This window comes from Saccopteryx bilineata, chromosome 5 (genome assembly GCF_036850765.1).
Source record: "Saccopteryx bilineata isolate mSacBil1 chromosome 5, mSacBil1_pri_phased_curated, whole genome shotgun sequence".
NCBI lineage: Eukaryota > Metazoa > Chordata > Mammalia > Chiroptera > Emballonuridae > Saccopteryx > Saccopteryx bilineata.
In genome coordinates, this window is record NC_089494.1 from 193,794,406 (window position 1) to 193,813,104 (window position 18,699).

Consider the following 18,699-nt stretch of genomic DNA (forward strand, 5'->3'; position numbering starts at 1 on the left):
TTTAGTGGTGAAGTAGCTGTTAGCTATTCAGCTAAATCTCTAAGATTTAGAAGTAAATATTTAAGAGACTCAAAACCACTATATTAGTATTTTTGTGTTACAGGACTTATGCATATTTGGTATTTCAGCTGTTCTTAATGCTTAAAGTTATCATGCCTATTATTAGAGAAACAGGCCATCCTTGTGATTCGAAAGTGCTGAATTGAGTAATTGATTTAGGTTTGCAATTCTAAGTTAAAGGTTATTAAGTTCAGCATGTGAAAAAACAGTTGTTGTTTTTTTTTAATTCAAAAATTTATTGAGTTCCAAACACTCTGCCAGCAGTTAGGCTAACAGAATAAATAAAGAACATTCCCAAACTACTCACATTTTTAAACTTGAGATACAGACTCCTATAAATAATTATAATATTTGTGACAAGTACTACCATAGTCTAAGGCACAGCAGTGGCACAAAGGAGCAGCAATAAAAAGAAGAAACCAGAAACTAAACCAAGATGTCTAACAAAACAACAGCAGGAAATAATATTCACAACAACTGACCTTTGAAAACTCAGATTCTTCTCTGTGACATTCTTACCTGGGCACTGCCACTGAATCCTCAGTAGTCATGAGTCCCAGTTGGCCATCACTTCCTGCGCCCCAAGAAAACAGCTGGCCCCGGTCACTGAGGGCCAGACTGTGGGACTCACCACACGCCACATGGACAATGTGGTGATCTGCCAAAGCACCTATTTGTTCTGGAAAAGACCAAACCACAGGAGGAAAAGGTACATCTCAGACACAGGAATTACAGTTATCTTCCTAGGTAGCTTTGTTTTTCAAAGCGAAGCACTAAATCTGTGTATTTATGTTAGAGATTGTAAATTTTATCCGTTTCTAAAAGCTGTCAAGTTAGATCCTAGCTATTCTAGGCAGCACATACGCCTGGCAGCAGCACACATACCTCATATGGTCCCTCATGTGCTTGGACTGGGGAGGGAGCACTCTAAAAGGGGTGTCATTGTTCCCAGGCAGAATTTCACTCAATCCCACTGCTTATGGCAATATGCCTAATTTTCACTCACATTTGGCCCTATCTGGTTCAACCCTCCTAGAATGCTCCCTCCAATATCCAGTAAAACACCTTTTTCCCCTCAGTTCCAGAACACAGCCTCATATATATCTAGCCAGGAGATAAAAGGATTTCTCTGTGAAAACTGGTCCATAAGGCCCACAGATACTAACATTTGAAATTGCCAGCTTCCCATTACTTAACACATAGCTTCACTCATGTTTTAGTATCTCACTCCTACATATAAAAGGCTTGCCGACAATCATCATATATTTGAGGGAAAGCTTAATGTGAAAGATAAAGAGCAAAACAGAAAAAAAAACCCTCTGGAGAAAAAAGATTATGCAGGGAGCAGAAAAGAAATATTTTTAAGTCATTAGAGAAATTGAAGATATGGAACAAACATTCAGAAAGCATACATGCAAAATTATCTTGAAAAATAAAAATATGGTAGCATAAATTTAAAGGAAAAATCTTCAGAACCAGGATAGGAAATCAGAACTAAATAAATTTTCTAGGAAATAGAACAAAAAAGCAAAGAGTAAAACAGAGGAAGAAAAGAGAAAGAAATAAGGGGCTTATTTTAAAAAGTCCAATAACCAAAAGTAAGAACTCCAAAATGAGAATAGGAAAAAACACATGTTAGAAAATTTCAGAGAAGAAAAACAAGATTTCTCATTACTTAAGGACATGAGTTTTACATTTGAAGGACTTATTAAGGACCCAGAATATTGACTAATAAAAGATGACTTCAGTACTTCATCCTGAAATTTCAGAACACCAAAAAAGATTCTAAGAGTTCTCTAAAAATATTATATACTATAGAACACAATTCAGAATGATATCAGATTTCTCCAAAGCAATACTAAACTCCAGAAGACAATGGAACAATGCCTTCACAATTCTGAAGGAAACTGACTTCCAAATGAGACTTCTATACTTAGCCAACTACAGATCAAACGTAAGGAGGAGAAAAGAACAATTTTCAGGCATGCAAGGCTCTCAAAATGTTTCACTTCTCATCCTGTCTTTCTCAGAAGTTACCAAAAGATAATGTCTCTGAAACGAAGGAAGATTCAGGAAACAATAATTTTACATTGGAGAGGTAAAGAATATTTCCAAGACTGCTAGGTTGCAGGCCTATGAAGTAAACTTGGAGGAATGTCTTCAAGGTGAAAAAGGAAATACAATTTGATGAGCTTTATATTAAGTTTTACAAGTCTGTCAGACAACATAGAGATTACTATGTCAAAGGGAGAAAAAGAAAAAAAATAACTCCAGAAAACACTAAATGCTTTATAGGAAGTAAAAACAATCATGGTACATGAAGTCATAATAACCACATAAGTATAATTTATATTATATAGTTAAAAACTTAAATGTGATTTGGTTTTTAAAAGTCAACTAAAACTGGCCCTGGCCGGTTGGCTCAGCGGTAGAGCGTCGGCCTGGCATGCGGGGGACCTGGGTTCAATTTCAGGCCAGGGCACATAGGAGAAGGGCCCATTAGCTTCTCCACCCCCCTCCCCTCCTTCCTCTCTGTCTCTCTCTTCCCCTCCAGCAGCCAAGGCTCCATTGGAGCAAAGATGGCCCGGGCGCTGGGGATGGCTCCTTGGCCTCTGCCCCAGGCGCTGGAGTGGCTCTGGTCATGGCAGAGCGACGCCCCCTGGTGGGCAGAGCGTCGCCCCTGGTGGGCATGCCGGGTGGATCCTGGTCGGGCGCATGCGGGAGTCTGTCTGACTGTCTCTCCCCGTTTCCAGCTTCAGAAAAATACAAAAAAAAAAAAAAAAAAAAAGTCAACTAAAACTATTTGGAGTCAATGAGCACCTAGGGGTAAGGAAAAGGAAGGGCAGTGGAGAATACAAGGGAATGTGATCTTCCCCAGTGTGAACTCTCCAGGTTATGCCCAATATTGAAAAAAAAAAACAAAACATCATAAGCATCTTATTTAGAAATATAAAATTAAATATCCAAGTAATAACCTCTGTGAATTAGACTCAAGGGTGAGGACAGTGAAGCAGGGAGCTGCTATTTGACCTAGGCATAGTCTGTGCAAATATACTTCTTTTAACAAAAAATTTTTAAAAAATTAAGCAGCTAAAAATACGCTCATGTCAGAAAAATCTCCTGAAAGATGCTGTAACTCCTCCTGTTCCCATTGCCCATGCTCTTTAGCCTCTCTTTGGTATTAGAGCCTTCCACTTATCTCAGCCTTGCCCTATACACTAAGAACAGTCCTGTCTTTACTCTGCAAAAATGCATGATACTCCTATCCTACACCTAGCTCATGTAATTCTAACTGTATTCCTCTGACTATATTTCCACCTTATACCACACTTCCAGAACTTGGGCAGTTACTTCCTTCCAGACCTGGGTGATACCTCAGCCACAATTGAGGTCTGGTACACAACCTGACCTCCGACGCCAACATTAGCCTTTTTAGATGTTAGAACACAGTCTAATATGACAGTACTAAGTTTCTCCACTGTCTGATAGGACATTCTCTATCTCTTCTACCACCTATTTTCTTGCCTCAAAATCTATCAGTAGCATCCCTCTTGATCTTGTTTACCACAGCTAAGCAGCCTCCAAAGGGCTCCAAGTACCATTTCTTCCCAGTGCAGTCAAGCCCTAGGCAAACCAATTCCTATCCCATCATCATGTCTCAGCCACCAACGCAGACATCAAACCACCATCACAACAAAATCTGCATTCCCCAAAGGCAGAGAAACTGTTGAGTAATACAAAGATTTGTGGAGAATTAAACCACTGGTTTTACCAAGTTCAACTTATTTTTTCCTAGCCAGAAAACAGAGCTCATCTGGTTCAGACTAGGGATCTGTTACAGTGAAATTATAATCCCTCTTCTGGAATCTATTCCCTAGATCAGGCCAGTGTGCCAGAGAATGCTTCATTCACATCTCTCACTGATTACACCCTGCCCCAGTTGGGAGCATTCAGGCAGAGATACACATTTTCCCAAGCAGTCTTTTGTCATTCATTATGTCAAGACTATAGGCTATATTTTGCAGATAATGACAGAACCTCAACCTATATGTTAAAATAAACACAAGAAATATCTGGCATTTGTTTGAGGATAAAAGTATATTTTCTCTTTGGTCCTCTCAAAGCAACACTTTAAAGTCTTAAGAAGTCCGCCTGGCTCGTGGTGGCACAATGGATAAAGCATTGACCTAGAACACTGAGGTCGCTGGCTCAAAATCCTGAGCTTGCCTGGTCAAGGCACATACAACAAGCAATCAGTGAAAAACTAAAGTGAAGCAACCATGAGTTGATACTTCTAATTTCCCCTACCTCTCTCTTCTCTTTATAAAATCGATAAATAAGATCTTTAAAGTCTTTAGAAGTCTTGAGCAATGTAATCAACTGACTGAGCCAAGGTAACAGAGCGGAAGAGTGGCAAATGTGGAATGCTGCGGAGCAAATCAACAATTCAATGGCACCTACATATTCTTAGGATTACTTCACCTTGGCTTTAGAGCTCAGCATAATTTTTTTAAAAGTTTTTTCAAGTTAACAGTAATCTGGGTATTCACCAGCAACGTGTGGTAGCAGAGAAGAATGATATAAGCCTAGATGGTAGATGGATGATGCCAATACTTAACTTAATTCTTGCAACAACCCTGTGAGGCAAGGGCTCTATAAACCCCAGCTCAGAAAAAGTACGTAAGTTGGAGTTGGCCAAGGTTCACAACCAATAAATGGTGGAGCTAGGACTGGATCCAGATCTTTCTGACTTACAGCCCATCGTATTCACTAGGCTGAATCATCTGCCCTCCTGAAAAGGGACTAAGCAGACTTAAAAATTGATAAAAAGTACCTGACCAGGCAGTGGCACAGTGGATAGAGCATTGGACTGGGACATGGAGGACCCAGGTTCGAGACCCCGAGGTCGCCAGCTTCAGTGTGGGCTCATCTGGTTTGAGCAAGGCTCACCAGTTTGATCCCAAGGTCGCTGGCTTGAGCAAAGGGTCACTTGGCCTGCTGTAGCCTCCCGGTCAAGAGAAATATGAGAAAGCAATCAATGAACAACTAAAGTGCCACAACGAAGAATTAATGCTTCTCATCTCTCTCCCTTCCTGTTTATCCCTATCTGTCCCTCTCTCTGGCTCTGCCACACACACACACACACACACACACACACACACACACAATTGAATATGAATAGTTTAGTAGTTATGGATAATGGGAAATTGACTCTTTACCCCTATTGACTATTCAGATGAGAATATAACAATATGAACAGTTAGGTGGAAAGTATACAGGATATACAAAATTAGTGATCAATATTTGTTTCTAAATTTTTAACTAATAGAACTGTAACAAAAAAATTAAATGTCAGCATTTGGTATGACAAAAGGGATTATATTTTCATCACTTAGATGTCTCCTTTCTAAGTTTCCTCAAAGTGTGTACTTAAAAGATTACACTTTTCTTAGTAGAAAACAAAAAACAGAGCCATACTGCGGAAACTCCAGCACTTTGCCCTGCCATTCTATTGATCCTAAGTCCTCACATTCACCCAACCCGGGGTTCTGCTGCCCACTGAACTCTCCCTCCAGTTCACATCTTGCCTCTTGCTGCTACACTGTGCTCTCCCCTGGTCGTTTTTCTCCAGAGTACTATCAAACCCAGTCTGAGGGGTACAGCTTTGGGGTGATATAAATATCTCAGCAAACCACTCAAAATGGATTGCAATCCATGTTCCCTTGCAGGTCACAGCAAAGACAATTTCCGAGTACCCCACTTTCCTCCGGCCTCCCTGGCCTCCCACCACAGGACTAGGCTCTCTCTCCCTCATTTTCTTTGCTTCTACAGCTGAAAGGTCCTTTTCCTAAGCTATATTTCCACTACTTTCTTAATAATTTTTGTTTAAACACTTGGGGAAGTCTAGGTTATGCTTGATGCCTCAACTCTGTAACAACTCACACTTTAAAGTGACCCCCCCCCATAAATGAGTTACCTCTGAAAGAGAAATCCAACCATATTCCTAAGCCAAGGAACTAAAACCAGTCAGCTTTTCAAAAACATTTTTTTAAAGCCCTGGCTGGTTGCCTCAGTGGTAGAGCGTCTGCCCGGCATGTGAAAGTCCCGGGTTCAATTCCTGACCAGGGCACCCAGGAGAAGCACCCATCTGCTTTTCCATCCTTCCCCCTCTCCTTCCTCTCTCTCTCTCTCTCTCTCTCTCTCTCTCTCTCTCTTCCCCTCCCACAGCCTTTGCTCCACTGGAGCAAAGTTGGCCTGGGCACTGAGGACGGCTCCATGGCCTCTGCCTCAGGTGCTAGAATGGCTCCAGTTGCAAAGGAGCAATGCCCCAGATGGGCAGAGCATTGCTCTTGGTGGGCTTGCCCAGTGGATTCCAGTCAGGTGCATGCAGGACTCTGTCTCTCTGCCTTCCCATTTCTCACTTCAGAAAAATACAAACAAACAAACATCTTTTTAAATTATAAAGTAAAACTGACCTTTTTTAGTGTACAATTCTATGAATTTAAGCACAAGTTACCATTGCCACCATCAGATACAGAACAGTTCCACCTCCGTAAAAAACTCCCTTGTGCTATCCCTTAGTCAAATTCTTTCCTCATCCCTAACTCCTGGTGACCACTAATCTGCTTTCTATCACTAGAGTTTTGTATATTCAATATTGTTTCATAAATAAAATCATACAGTAGCTAATCTTTGAGACTGGATTATTTCCCTCAATATAATGCCTCTGTGATCCATCCAAGTTGCTGCATGTACCAAAAACTTGTTCCTTTTTTTTTTTAAGATTTTATTTATTCATTTTAGGGAGGACCAGGGTGTGGGGGCAGAGAGAAGGAAGAGAGGAGCAGGAACCATCACTCCCATATGTACCTGGACCAGGCAAGCCCAGGGTTTTGAACCGGTGACCTCAGCATTTCAGGTCAATAATTCATCTACTGCGCCACCAGGTCAGGCTGTTCCTTCTTATTAGTGAGCAGTTTTCCATTGTATTATGGATGTACCACAAAGCATTGTTTCTGGGTTTTTTTTAGCAATTATAAATAGAGATGCAATAAACATTCATGTCAGGTTATTGTGTGAGAATAAGCTTTCATTTCTCCAGAGTAAATACCCAGGAGTGGCTGTTTTAACCTTCCTATATGATTATTTTTGAAGTCTATTTCTTATACACAGCATATGGTTGGGTTATTTTTTTTAATCTAAAAAAATAATCCCTGTATTTTTATTGCTTTTTAGACTATATTTAATGTAATTATTGATATATTTGGATTTTTTTTGGATACCTTTTTATTATGTTTTCTGTTATGTCTTTCACTGCTCTTTTTCCACATTCCTGCCTTCTTTTGCATTATTTAAACATTTAATAGTGCTTTAGTTTAACTTATTGGAATTTTTTAGCTATATCTCTTTATATAGTTACTTAAGTGACTATTCTAGGGATTATAATCTAAATATTTATATTTTCAGAGTCTACTTAGAATCAATAGTTTACTACTTCAAGTAAAATGTAGAAAACTTACCACCATACAGGTCTTTTTATCCCTTCCCTTTTTAAGTTATAGTAATCTTAAATATTATATCTGCATACACTGAAAAATCCATCGCAATGTTATAATTTTTGCTTTCAATTATCAGTTATATTTTAAAGAACTCAAGAAAATACTAGTCTATTATATTTACACACACATCTATTTCTTTTTTCTTTTTCTTTTTAAGTGAAAGGAGGGGAGATAGAGAGATAAAATTCCTGAATGTGCTCCAACTGGGATCCAACCAGCAACCCCTGTCTGGGGCCGATGCTCAGACCAGCTGAGCTATCCTCAGTGCCCAAGGCTGATGCTTAAACCAAACAAGCTGCTGGCTGCAAGAGGGGAGAGAGAGAGGAGGAGGAGATGGAGGGGGAGAGAAGCAGATGGCTGCTTATCATGTGTGCCCTGACCTAGTATCAAAAACCCAAGACGTCTGCGCTCCAGGGCAATGCTCCATCCACTGAGCCAATCAGCCAGGGCCCACACATCTATTTTTTTTTTAAATAAATTTTTATTAAAGGTAATGGGATGACATTAATAAATCAGGGTACATATATTCAAAGAAAACATGTCTAGGTTATTTTGTCATCAAATTATGTTGCAAACCCCTCGCCCAAAGTCAGATTGTCCTCCGCCACCCTCTATCTAGTTCTCTGTGCCCCTCCCCCTCCCCCTAACTCTCTCCCTCCCTCCCTCCCATGTCCTCCCTCCCCCCCCCCACCCTTGGTAACCACCACACTCTTGTCCATGTCTCTTAGTCTCATTTTTATGTTCCACCAATGTATGGAATCATGTAGTTCTTGTTTTTTTCTGATTTGCTTATTTCACTCTTTATAATGTTATCAAGATCCCACCATTTTGCTGTAAATGATCTGATGTCATCATTTCTTATGGCTCAGTAGTATTCCATAGTGTATATGTGCCACATCTTCTTTATCCAGTCTTCTATTGAAGGGCTTTTTGGTTGTTTCCATGTCTTGGCCACTGTGAACAGTGCTGCAATGAACATGGGGCTACATGTGTCTTCACGTATCAATGTTTCTGAGGTTTTGGGGTATATACCCAGTAGAGGGATTGCTGGGTCATAAGGTAGTTCTATTTGCAGTTTTTTGAGGAACCACCATACTTTCCTCCATAATGGTTGTACTACTTTACAGTCCCACCAACAGTGAATGAGGGTTCCTTTTTCTCCACAGCCTCTCCAACATTTGCTATTACCGTCTTGTTGATAATAGCTAATCTAACAGGAGTGAGGTGGTATCTCATTGTAGTTTTGATTTGCATTTCTCTAATAACTAATGAAGCTGAGCATCTTTTCATATATCTGTTGGCCATTTGTATCTCTTCCTGGGAGAAGTGTCTGTTCATGTCCTCTTCCCATTTTTTTATTGGATTGTTTGTTTGTTTGTTTGTTGTTGAGTTTTATGAGTTCTTTGTAAATTTTGGATATTAGGCCCTTATCTGAGCTGTCGTTTGAAAATATCAGTTCCCATATAGTTGGCTGTCTGTTTATTTTGATATCAGTTTCTCTTGCTGAGCAAAAACTTTTAATTCTGATGTAGTCCCATTCATTTATCTTTGCCTTCACTTCTCTTGCCATTGGAGTCAAGTTCATAAAATGTTCTTTAAAACCCAGGTCCATGATTTTAGTACCTATGTCTTCTTCTATGTACTTTATTGTTTCAGGTCTTATATTTAGGTCTTTGATCCATTTTGAATTAATTTTAGTACACGGGGACAGGCTGTAGTCGAGTTTCATTCTTTTGCATGTGGCTTTCCAGTTTTCCCAACACCATTTGTTGAAGAGGCTTTCTTTTCTCACACACATCTATTTTTAATCTACTATTTCTACTGCTCTTCCTTCATTCCTAATGTTCTAATATAATCCTTCTGATATCATTTCCCTGATGTCCAAAGCACTTCCTTTAGCTATTGTTTAGAACAAATGTGCTGGCTGTAAATTTTCTGACTTTTCCTTTACCTGAGAATGCCTTCGTTTCACATTCATTTATGAAGGCTATTTTTTTGCTTGATACAGAATACTGAGTTTATTTCTTTTCTTTTAATACTTTAAAAATGTATATCATATATGGCCTCCATAGTTTCTGGGGTGGAATCCAGTCATTTGAATAATCATCCCCATATAGGTAATATGTTATTTTTCTCTCGCTGCTTTCAAGTATTTTATTTGTCTTTTGTTTTCAGAAGTTTGATTATGACCTGTCTGGATGTGGACTTCTTTGAGCTAATTCAGACTTTTTGAATCTGTAGGTTTACGTCTTCTGCCAAATTTGAAATTTTTTCTGCACCATCTTCTTTCTCCACTCTGATCCTCCCATGACATGAATGTTAGGTTAGACTTTTGTTCTTGTTCCACATATTCCTGAAATCCTGTTTCAATTTTTTCTCAATCTTTTTTGTTATTTAGACTGCATCATTTCTACTGCTTTATTTTCAACTTCACAGATTTCTTTCCTCTGTCATCTTTGCTCTGTTACTGAGGCCATCCAGTGAGTTCTTCATTTTGGTCATTGTACTGGTTCTTCTTTATATCATCTATATATTCTTTGCTGAGAATTTCCATTTGTTTCCCAAGATTTTCAGGCAACTTGTTGAAACACTTGTATCACTGCTGCTTTAAAGTCTTTGTCCATTCTCAAATACCTGCTCCAAGTTTTATCTACTGCTCACAAAAATTAGGGAATATTTCAAAAATGAATATGAAGCTATAAAATATCCCCTAATTTTTTGTGAGCAGTATAGTTGTATTCAGCAGCAAGGAATGTGCTTACACCATCCCGTTTGGTACTAAAAACCCAGAGCCAGATTTTTAAAATAACATCATTTTCCCACTACATGTTTTTTTGAAAATCAGAGAAAGTCCACAAACTGTCTTTGTTCTACTTGGGAAAAAATGAAAAAGTAAAAAACAGAAGCATAGCTCTCCCACCAATGTTCAACTAAAAGAGTGTGCAGACTTCCTCTACAGTGAAGGACGGGACTCCTGGAAGCAGGCAGCATCTCTGAAGAGATGAATCGGAGAGAAAGATCAGTTATGACAGAGTTCAGCATAGTTTTTCCTCAGTTCAGGGACAGGTGACATAAATCTTGGGCCTTAATGGTCATATACAGAACCTAAAATTTCTTATATACTATAAAAAAATGCCTCTCAGAATATTTTCTTTTTAAAGCCATAAATCTAAATTTAGCATGTATGCTTTGGGATACAATAAGCCAAACATACTGACTAAGTGAATTAGAACATACAGAGGGCTGTCACAGGCAATGGGAGGGAAGAAGTATTTGTGCTTCTGAGTCATTAGCACGCCACTAGTCAAATTAAAGTCACCTGCAGTGACTCAAGTTATTTTTAGGAACTCAGAATTGCCAACCATGCCATAATGCCTTCAAAGGCTTTTAATAAAGATTGTAAATTGAGAAACTACCTGATGGATCTGGTAGAGAGAATCCTAAAAGCAGAAGGAACCTCAGTGGTGGGAATACAGTCATATATATAACTTTATATAGTTAAATGCCTAAGTCCTCCAGTTGATCATTTAAGACCCTTCCAAAGGTTGAAATCTTAATCCTCAGGCACAAAATATAATACTAACAGTCCCTCAAAGGTCAGCTCACATGTTATCATAGATGCTTTATCCTTCAAAGAGCTTTCCTTTTCTGTACAATGACAGCACCAGAGTGCCCGCTTGGGTACCTACAAGAACTAGAGTACAAACTACAGGAAGACTGCCTCCCATTAAAGAAATGCTAGGAAACACCTGTTGAATATATAGTCTTTAATATCAAAATGCAAATGGCAGATATTAAGATGTCTCAAAATTTTCTTTCTTTCTCTGATTTTCAAAAAAAAACTTCTAAAGAAGTCATAAACATTAAAATGCTATAATTAATATCAAAGGAGGAGAAAACAAACTGGTTATTTCAAAATCACTGGAGGAGTTCACAGATATTTCTGAGCACCATCATCCCTTAAGAGGGGAATGGAGTAGAATGGAGAAACTAAAACATTTTCAAAAAATATATAAATTAGATGTGACAGAATGAAGACAGGTCCATTTAAAAAATAAATTAATTCGTGCTGACCCACTAATATGAATAGAACATTGTTAAGAAAACCAGTTTCTCCCACTTCTGTATGTCTCCTTGACTACATGAGACCTCAAGTAGGCAGGAGGTATTTACATTTCCAGCCCCTCTCCTGTCTCTGGAAGATGGGCAGTGGGGTTGAGAATTTTAATCAACTATCTATTGCTTGGTCATTCTGGTGACCAGCCCCCATTTAGAAGCCCACCCATTCACCTCCGTAGAACACAAGATGCTCTTAGTTCTCTTATCAGGAATTTACAAGGTTTTTAGGAGTCCTGTATCAGTAATGGACTTATCATCTTAATGTTGAAGTGATATCCATCAGCACCATCCCAAAAATGATTGGATATTGCAGGGCACCATAGCATCAATGAGTTTCTGCAAGTTTTGTCAATTGATTGTTTCTCCGATGAAGAACAATATCTCTAGGTTGGAACTGATCTCTGACTATAACAATTGCCACTTTGTCTGTAGTTGGAGTACTGAATCTTCGCACATGTTCTCGAGCAGCCGTTTTGTCAGCATGAATAACAATCTTGTGTGTATCAGATGGCATTATGTCAATTGCTGTTTTGAACAAACGCACTAAATTGTTTTTTTCGTGAAGAAGCTCTTGCAGTTGGGAAACAATGGACCTTTTTATGTATTTCACCGATGAAATACATTCGTAGGAATTTATGTTGACCATCTGGGAATGGAAGCAGGGAGCCGGCTTTATGATAAATTTGTCCTTTCACTTTGAAAGTTGGCATGAATTGAGCTGTTACGATTTCTGCGCCAAACAACATCATTTAGAAGCATGAGTTCTGTCTCCTGATGTTAGATAAGAAATGCTTTGATTCGGTGGTATATCCAGCAAGCAAAATTTTTAATGGCTCTGGTGGTTCTCCAAGTTGAGGCAGTTTAATTTTTCCAGTGGCGCAACACATTCCTTTTGTTTCTCCATTAAATTTCAGAGCCTTGCAATAAGGACACACTTCAATCATAGTGCCGATGAGAACATGCCGGCTCAAACTATAATCATCAGCTGGGTTGTACTGGAATGCAAGGCGATTGTAATCATGTGATTGCTGAGCAGAGAGTCATGTCTGATGCTGATCTGCTGTTTCTCATTGATGTTTCTCAGCCACTCTCAGCCTGTCCCATTCATTCTGTTGAGAATGAAGCAGATCTGAAGCTGCAGAATGCAATCGCCGTGTTTGAAACCGTGCATCCTTAAGTCTGGCTGCACGTAAATGGATCGTAAATCGGAAACATTGAAATGGAATCGTAAAATATTTAGTATAGCGTGTGTTGCTTTTATGTCCAACAGATGGCGCTGTTTTTTAAAAAAAGCATGTTTTTACCTGTCACAGGTGTGACATCTACATCTATATAATAGTATATAAAAAAGAGCCCATGTTCAAATGCAACATTGTGTCAAAATTTCAAAGCATCGGTGAAGAACTTTTGGAGATTCAAGATTTTGAACAAACGAACATTTACATTTTTATTTATATAGATTGACTTATATAAAACACTCTACCCATCAGCAGCAAAATACATAATATTTTCAGTAGCAGACAGAGCATTCACCAAGATAGACTGTATTCTGGGCCATAAAACAAATCTGAATAAATTTAAGATGTCTGAAATCATACAAAATTTGTATTGTGACCATATGGTGTTAAACTAGAAATCATTAACTGAAAAATATCAGTAAAATCCCCATATATTTGGATATTAAGCTACATAATTCTAATACATAGGCCAAAGAAAAGAATCATAAGAGAAATTATTACAAAATATTACGAACTGAATAAAAATAAAAGCACATCCAATTAAAATCTATGGACTAGAACTAAATGGTGCTTAAAAGGAATTTTTTAGTATCAAATGCTCAGCAGCATAAAAGAAAGTGGGAAATCAGTGATTTAAAATTCCATACTAAGAAACTAGAAAAATTGTGATGGCTATTCCTCTCATTGCTTGGAGCCTTAGGTTGTAGGATTTTAGTCCATCATATATCTAAGCTGATTTGTCCTCAGTCAGAGCCCCATGAGGATGGGTTGATTGTCCATTAGTGCATTCTAATTTTTGTAGAGTCAAACAATCACCAAAACAAAAAAAACTAAAAAAAAAAAAATTAGTGAATAGATAATCTGATTAGTCCTACATCTTTTTTTAAAAAATGAATTTATAACAAAAAATGTCCCCACAAAGAAAACTCTAGGATCAGATGACTTTTCTCATGATTCTATCAACCATTATGGAAGAAATAATAACCTATAATAAACCTATATATAACACAAACTCTTCTAGAAAATAGAAGAGGGAACACTTTACAGTTCACTTTATGAGGTCAACATAACCCATATAACAAAACTAAAAACATTAAAAGAACAGAAAAACAACAATCCTAATGAACACAGATGCACATACCCTTTCCAAACTTTTAGAAATAAAAAGCAGCAATATATAAATATTACCAAGTAGATTTATTCAGGAATATTTGGTTGATTTAATATTCAAAAATAAACAATGTAATCACTACCTTAACAGAATAAAAATGAAAGTCATATAATAACTTCATTAGGTTCAGAATAGCTCTAACAAAATTCAATACTCATGGTTTTTAAAAATCCATAAATTTCAGTAAGCAAAAAATAAAAAATATCATAGAACTTCAACTTGAAAAAGAAAAACCCATTGCTAACATCATATTTAATGGTGAAAAATGAATATTTTCCCTCTAAAATCAGAAACAAAGTAAGGATTTCAACTTTTACCACTTCTATTCATCATTGTACTAGAATTCATTCACTGGAAGAAAAGGTAAGAAAATTAAATAATAAGCATACAGATTGGGAAGGAAGAAGTAAAACTGACTTGATTTATAAACCTTATGATCATTTATGTAGAAACTCCTAAAGCATTTACCCAAAAAATAGCAACTAGAACTACTAAGGGAGTTTAGCAAAGTGATTCATGGTCAATATACCAATTATTAACCATATTTATATGTACTACCAAAAAATTTGAAATTAAATTGTTTTAAAATACCATACATATAAACAAAACATGTGCAAGACTATTATACTGAGAAGTACAAAATACTGCTAAGAATAAAGATCCCCCCCAAAAAAATGGAGACATATACCATGTTCATGAGTCAATAAATTAAATATTGCTGTCAATACTCCTCATATTGATCTATAGATTCAATGTAGTCCTAATGAAAATCCCAGTAGGACTTTTGTTACAAAGTGAAAAGCCAATTCTCAAATTTATAGGCCAAGACCAAGGGCCTAGAATAGTAAAACAATTCTGAAAAAGAAAAAAGAGGATTTATACTATCTGCACTACATACTTTCAAGGTTCACTACAAAGTTACAGTAATCAATATCTCAAAAGCATTATTCTAAAAAGTCACAAAAGACTACATAGCTATGATCCCATTTACATAAAATTTTAGAAAAGTCAAAATTACAGCAACAAGAAGCAGATTTTAAGGAAAAACAGTCGGTATGAAAATGGAATTGACCACAAGGGGGCACAAGAGAAGTTTTATGGGTGAAAGAAATGTTATCATGACAGTGGTGGCTACCTGATTCTTTATGACTGTTAGAACTCATTAAATCGTACACTTAAAATTGGTGAATCCTACTGTATGTAAATTATATCTTAATGAAGCTGGTTTTAAAATGAAGTACACACTGCCCTAGCCAGGTGTCTAAGTGGATAAAGTATCAACCCAGAGTGCCAGAGGTCGTGGGTTTGTCCCCCAGTCAGGGCACATAGGAGAAGCAATCAATGAGTACACAACTAAATGGAACAACTAAGTCAAACAATGAGTTTCTGCTTTTCTCTCTCTCTCAAATCAATGGGTAAAAACAATTAAAAATAAAGTACACACCAAAAAATGTATGAGTTTACCATATATTTATATAAGATTCTTTATAAATTCAGGGGTCAAAAGATAAATAAGACAACACAGTGTGATAAAAGAAAAATGTGCAGGCTGCTAACGGCAGCTGACATGAGAGGCATCTAATCCACTCTATAGGTGGAGGAGAGAGAGTTAGAAAAGGTATCATATATTGGAGGAGGTAAAATCCAAGGTGCACCCTGATGATAAAGAGCTAGTTATTCATCCAAAGTGACGTAAAGTCTATAGAGGAGACAGATTTAAAGATTACATGATAAAAGTGAGACTAAGAGACATTGATAAGAGTGTGGTGGTTATGGGGGGAGGGGGGAGAGGGAGAGGGAAATGAGGAGGGGGAGGGACACAAAGAAAACTAGATAGAAGGTGACAGAGGACAATCTGACTTTGGGTGATGAGTATGCAACATAATTGAACGACAAGATAACCTGGACATGTTATCTTTGAATATATGTATCCTGATTTATTGATGTCGCCCCATTAAAAAAATAAAATTATTAAAAAAAAAAAGATTACATGATAATGAGGTAAAATACAACCACAAAGTTGTATATGGCACATTATGGGAGGGCAAAGTAAAATTAACCTATAGCCTAAGAAAGCCTAGGGAATCTTTCAGGAGTCAACACCCGGAATAACGTCCTCAAAGCAGTGATTCACAACAGAAAATGAGCATCAGACTCCCTTAAAATTTTTTTCTAAACATATACACCTGGGTCTATCCCAGCCACTTGAATCAGAAAATTTAGGAAGATCAGGTATCTATATTTTTTAAAGTTGCCCAGGTGATTCTGATGTTAAGAAACGCTATATTGAAAAACTTCCTGATATTGGGTTTGGAATGGTTTCTTGGATATAACACCAAAGGCACAGGCAACAAAGGAAAACAACAGACAAATAGAACTTCATGAAAATTTTTTAATTTGTTCATCAAAAGACACTATCAACAGAGTAAAAGGGCAAACCACAGGATGAGAGAAAAACCTAATAAAAGAATAATAGCTATATTATACAGAAAACTAAAACTCAACAAGAAAACAACCCAGTTCAAAAATGGGTAAAGGACTTCAAGAGACATTATCCAAAATAAATGTTAATAAACATTCTGAGCATATGACAATATTCTCAACATTACTAATTATTAACAAAATGCAAATCAAAACTATGAAATAGTACCTCACATCCATTGGGAAGGCTACTATAAAAAAAAAAAAAAAAAAACACTCCAGGCCCTATCCGGTTGGCTCAGCGGTAGAGCGTCAGCCTGGCATGTGGAAGTCCTGGGTTCGATCCCCAGACAGGGCACACTGGAGAAGCGCCCATCTGCTTCTCCACCCTTCCCCCTCTCCTTCCTCTCTATCTCTCTCTTCCCCTCCCTCAGCCAAGGCTCCATTGGAGCAAAGTCAGCCTGGGCACTGAGTATGGCTCTGTGGCCTCAGCCTCAGGCACTGGAATGGCTCCAGTTGCAATGAAGCAACGCCCCAGATGGGCAGAGCATCGCCCCCTGGTGGGCATGCCGGGTGCATCTCTGTTGGGTGCATGTGGGAATGTGACTGCCTTCCACTTCTAACTTCAGAAAAATACAAAAAAAAAAAAAAGAAAAAAAAGAATATTCCAATATATAACAAGTGTTAGTAAGGATGTGAGGAAATTGGAACCCTTTTGCACTGTTGGTGAACATGTAAAATGGTACAGTCCCCATGGAAAACAGTGTGATGGTTCCTTATAAAAAGTAAGAATAGAATTACTACATGATCCAGCAATTCTACTCCTGGGTATATACCCAAAACAATTGAAAGTAATGTCTCAAAGGACGTTCGTCCACCATGTTCTTAGAAATATCATGCACAATAGCTAAAACATGGAAGCAACCGAAATGTCCATTGACAGATGAATGAATAAACAAAATACAGTATATCATAGAGTGGAATGTTATTCAGCCTTAAAAATAAATGTATGACACAGGCTACATATGGATGAAACTTTGTGATTATCTTATTTCATTTTGCATAAGTGAGGATGTTATGATAAGTGAAATAAAACAATCACAAAAAGACAAATACTGTGTGATTCCAGTTATATGAAGTAATCAAAATCATAGAAACAGGCCCTGGCCGGTTGGCTCAGCGGTAGAGCATCGGCCTGGCGTGCGGAGGACCCGGGTTTGATTCCCAGCCAGGGCACACAGGAGAAGCACCCATCTGCTTCTCCACCCCTCCCCCTCTCCTTCCTCTCTGTCTCTCTCTTCTCCTCCCGCAGCCGAGGCTCCATTGGAGCAAAGATGGCCCGGGCGCTGGGGATGGCTCCTTGGCCTCTGCCCCAGGCGCTAGAGTGGCTCTGGTCGCGGCAGAGCGACGCCCCGGAGGGGCAGAGCATCGCCCCCTGGTGGGCAGAGCTTCGCCCCTGGTGGGCGTGCCAGGTGGATCCCGGTCGGGCGCATGCAGGAGTCTGTCTGACTGTCTCTCCCTGTTTCCAGCTTCAGAAAAATACAAAAAAAATACAAAAAAAAATCATAGAAACAGAAAGCAAATCAGTGGTTGCCAGGGGCTGGGGAGAAGAGGGAAGTGGGGAGTTATTCAGCTTTATCAGGTGAAAAGATGTTTGAAGATAAATGACAGTGATGGTAGCACAGTAATTATGAATGTACAGTATTTAATATCACTGAACTGCACACTTAAAAATGGTCAGGACGGTAAATTTTATGTGTATTTTACCACAATAAAAAAAATGAAACACTGATTCAGAATTAGTTATACACACGGAGGACCCACTATATCCATAATAATAAAATAGCCAGCACTTACTGACTGCTTCCTGTGTGCCAGCAACTGTTTTATCTGCTTTATATGTTTTGTGTCATTTAATCCCCGTATAAGAGGTAGGCACTCTTATAAATAGATCTTCATTTTTTTAAAAATACTCAGGCTCTTATGCTTTGCTAATAAGAATGTAAAATGGTGCAACCACTTTGGAAAATTGGCAGTTTCTCAAAACTCAGACTTGTCTAGACCCCACAATTAACACTTCTAGGCACATACATAAAAGAAATAAAAACATACATCCACACAAAAACTTGTG

The 18,699-nt window shown here is 38.1% G+C and overlaps 1 protein-coding gene and 1 non-coding gene across 10 annotated transcripts in view; one reads left to right on the forward strand and one right to left on the reverse strand.

The window, feature by feature from the left end:
* HERC3 (HECT and RLD domain containing E3 ubiquitin protein ligase 3) overlaps positions 1-18,699 on the reverse strand; it is a 157,099-nt gene that overhangs the window by 115,885 nt on the left and 22,515 nt on the right. For all 9 annotated transcript variants that reach the window (XM_066233624.1, XM_066233620.1, XM_066233618.1 and 6 more), the window contains one exon: positions 580-739. In XM_066233624.1, the coding sequence (XP_066089721.1) occupies positions 580-739 (160 nt within the window). The remainder of the gene's footprint in view (positions 1-579; positions 740-18,699) is intronic.
* On the forward strand, positions 13,643-13,790 carry LOC136307293 (small nucleolar RNA SNORA79). Its single transcript, XR_010725948.1, has one exon. It is a non-coding gene; the product is annotated as a small nucleolar RNA SNORA79 (small nucleolar RNA).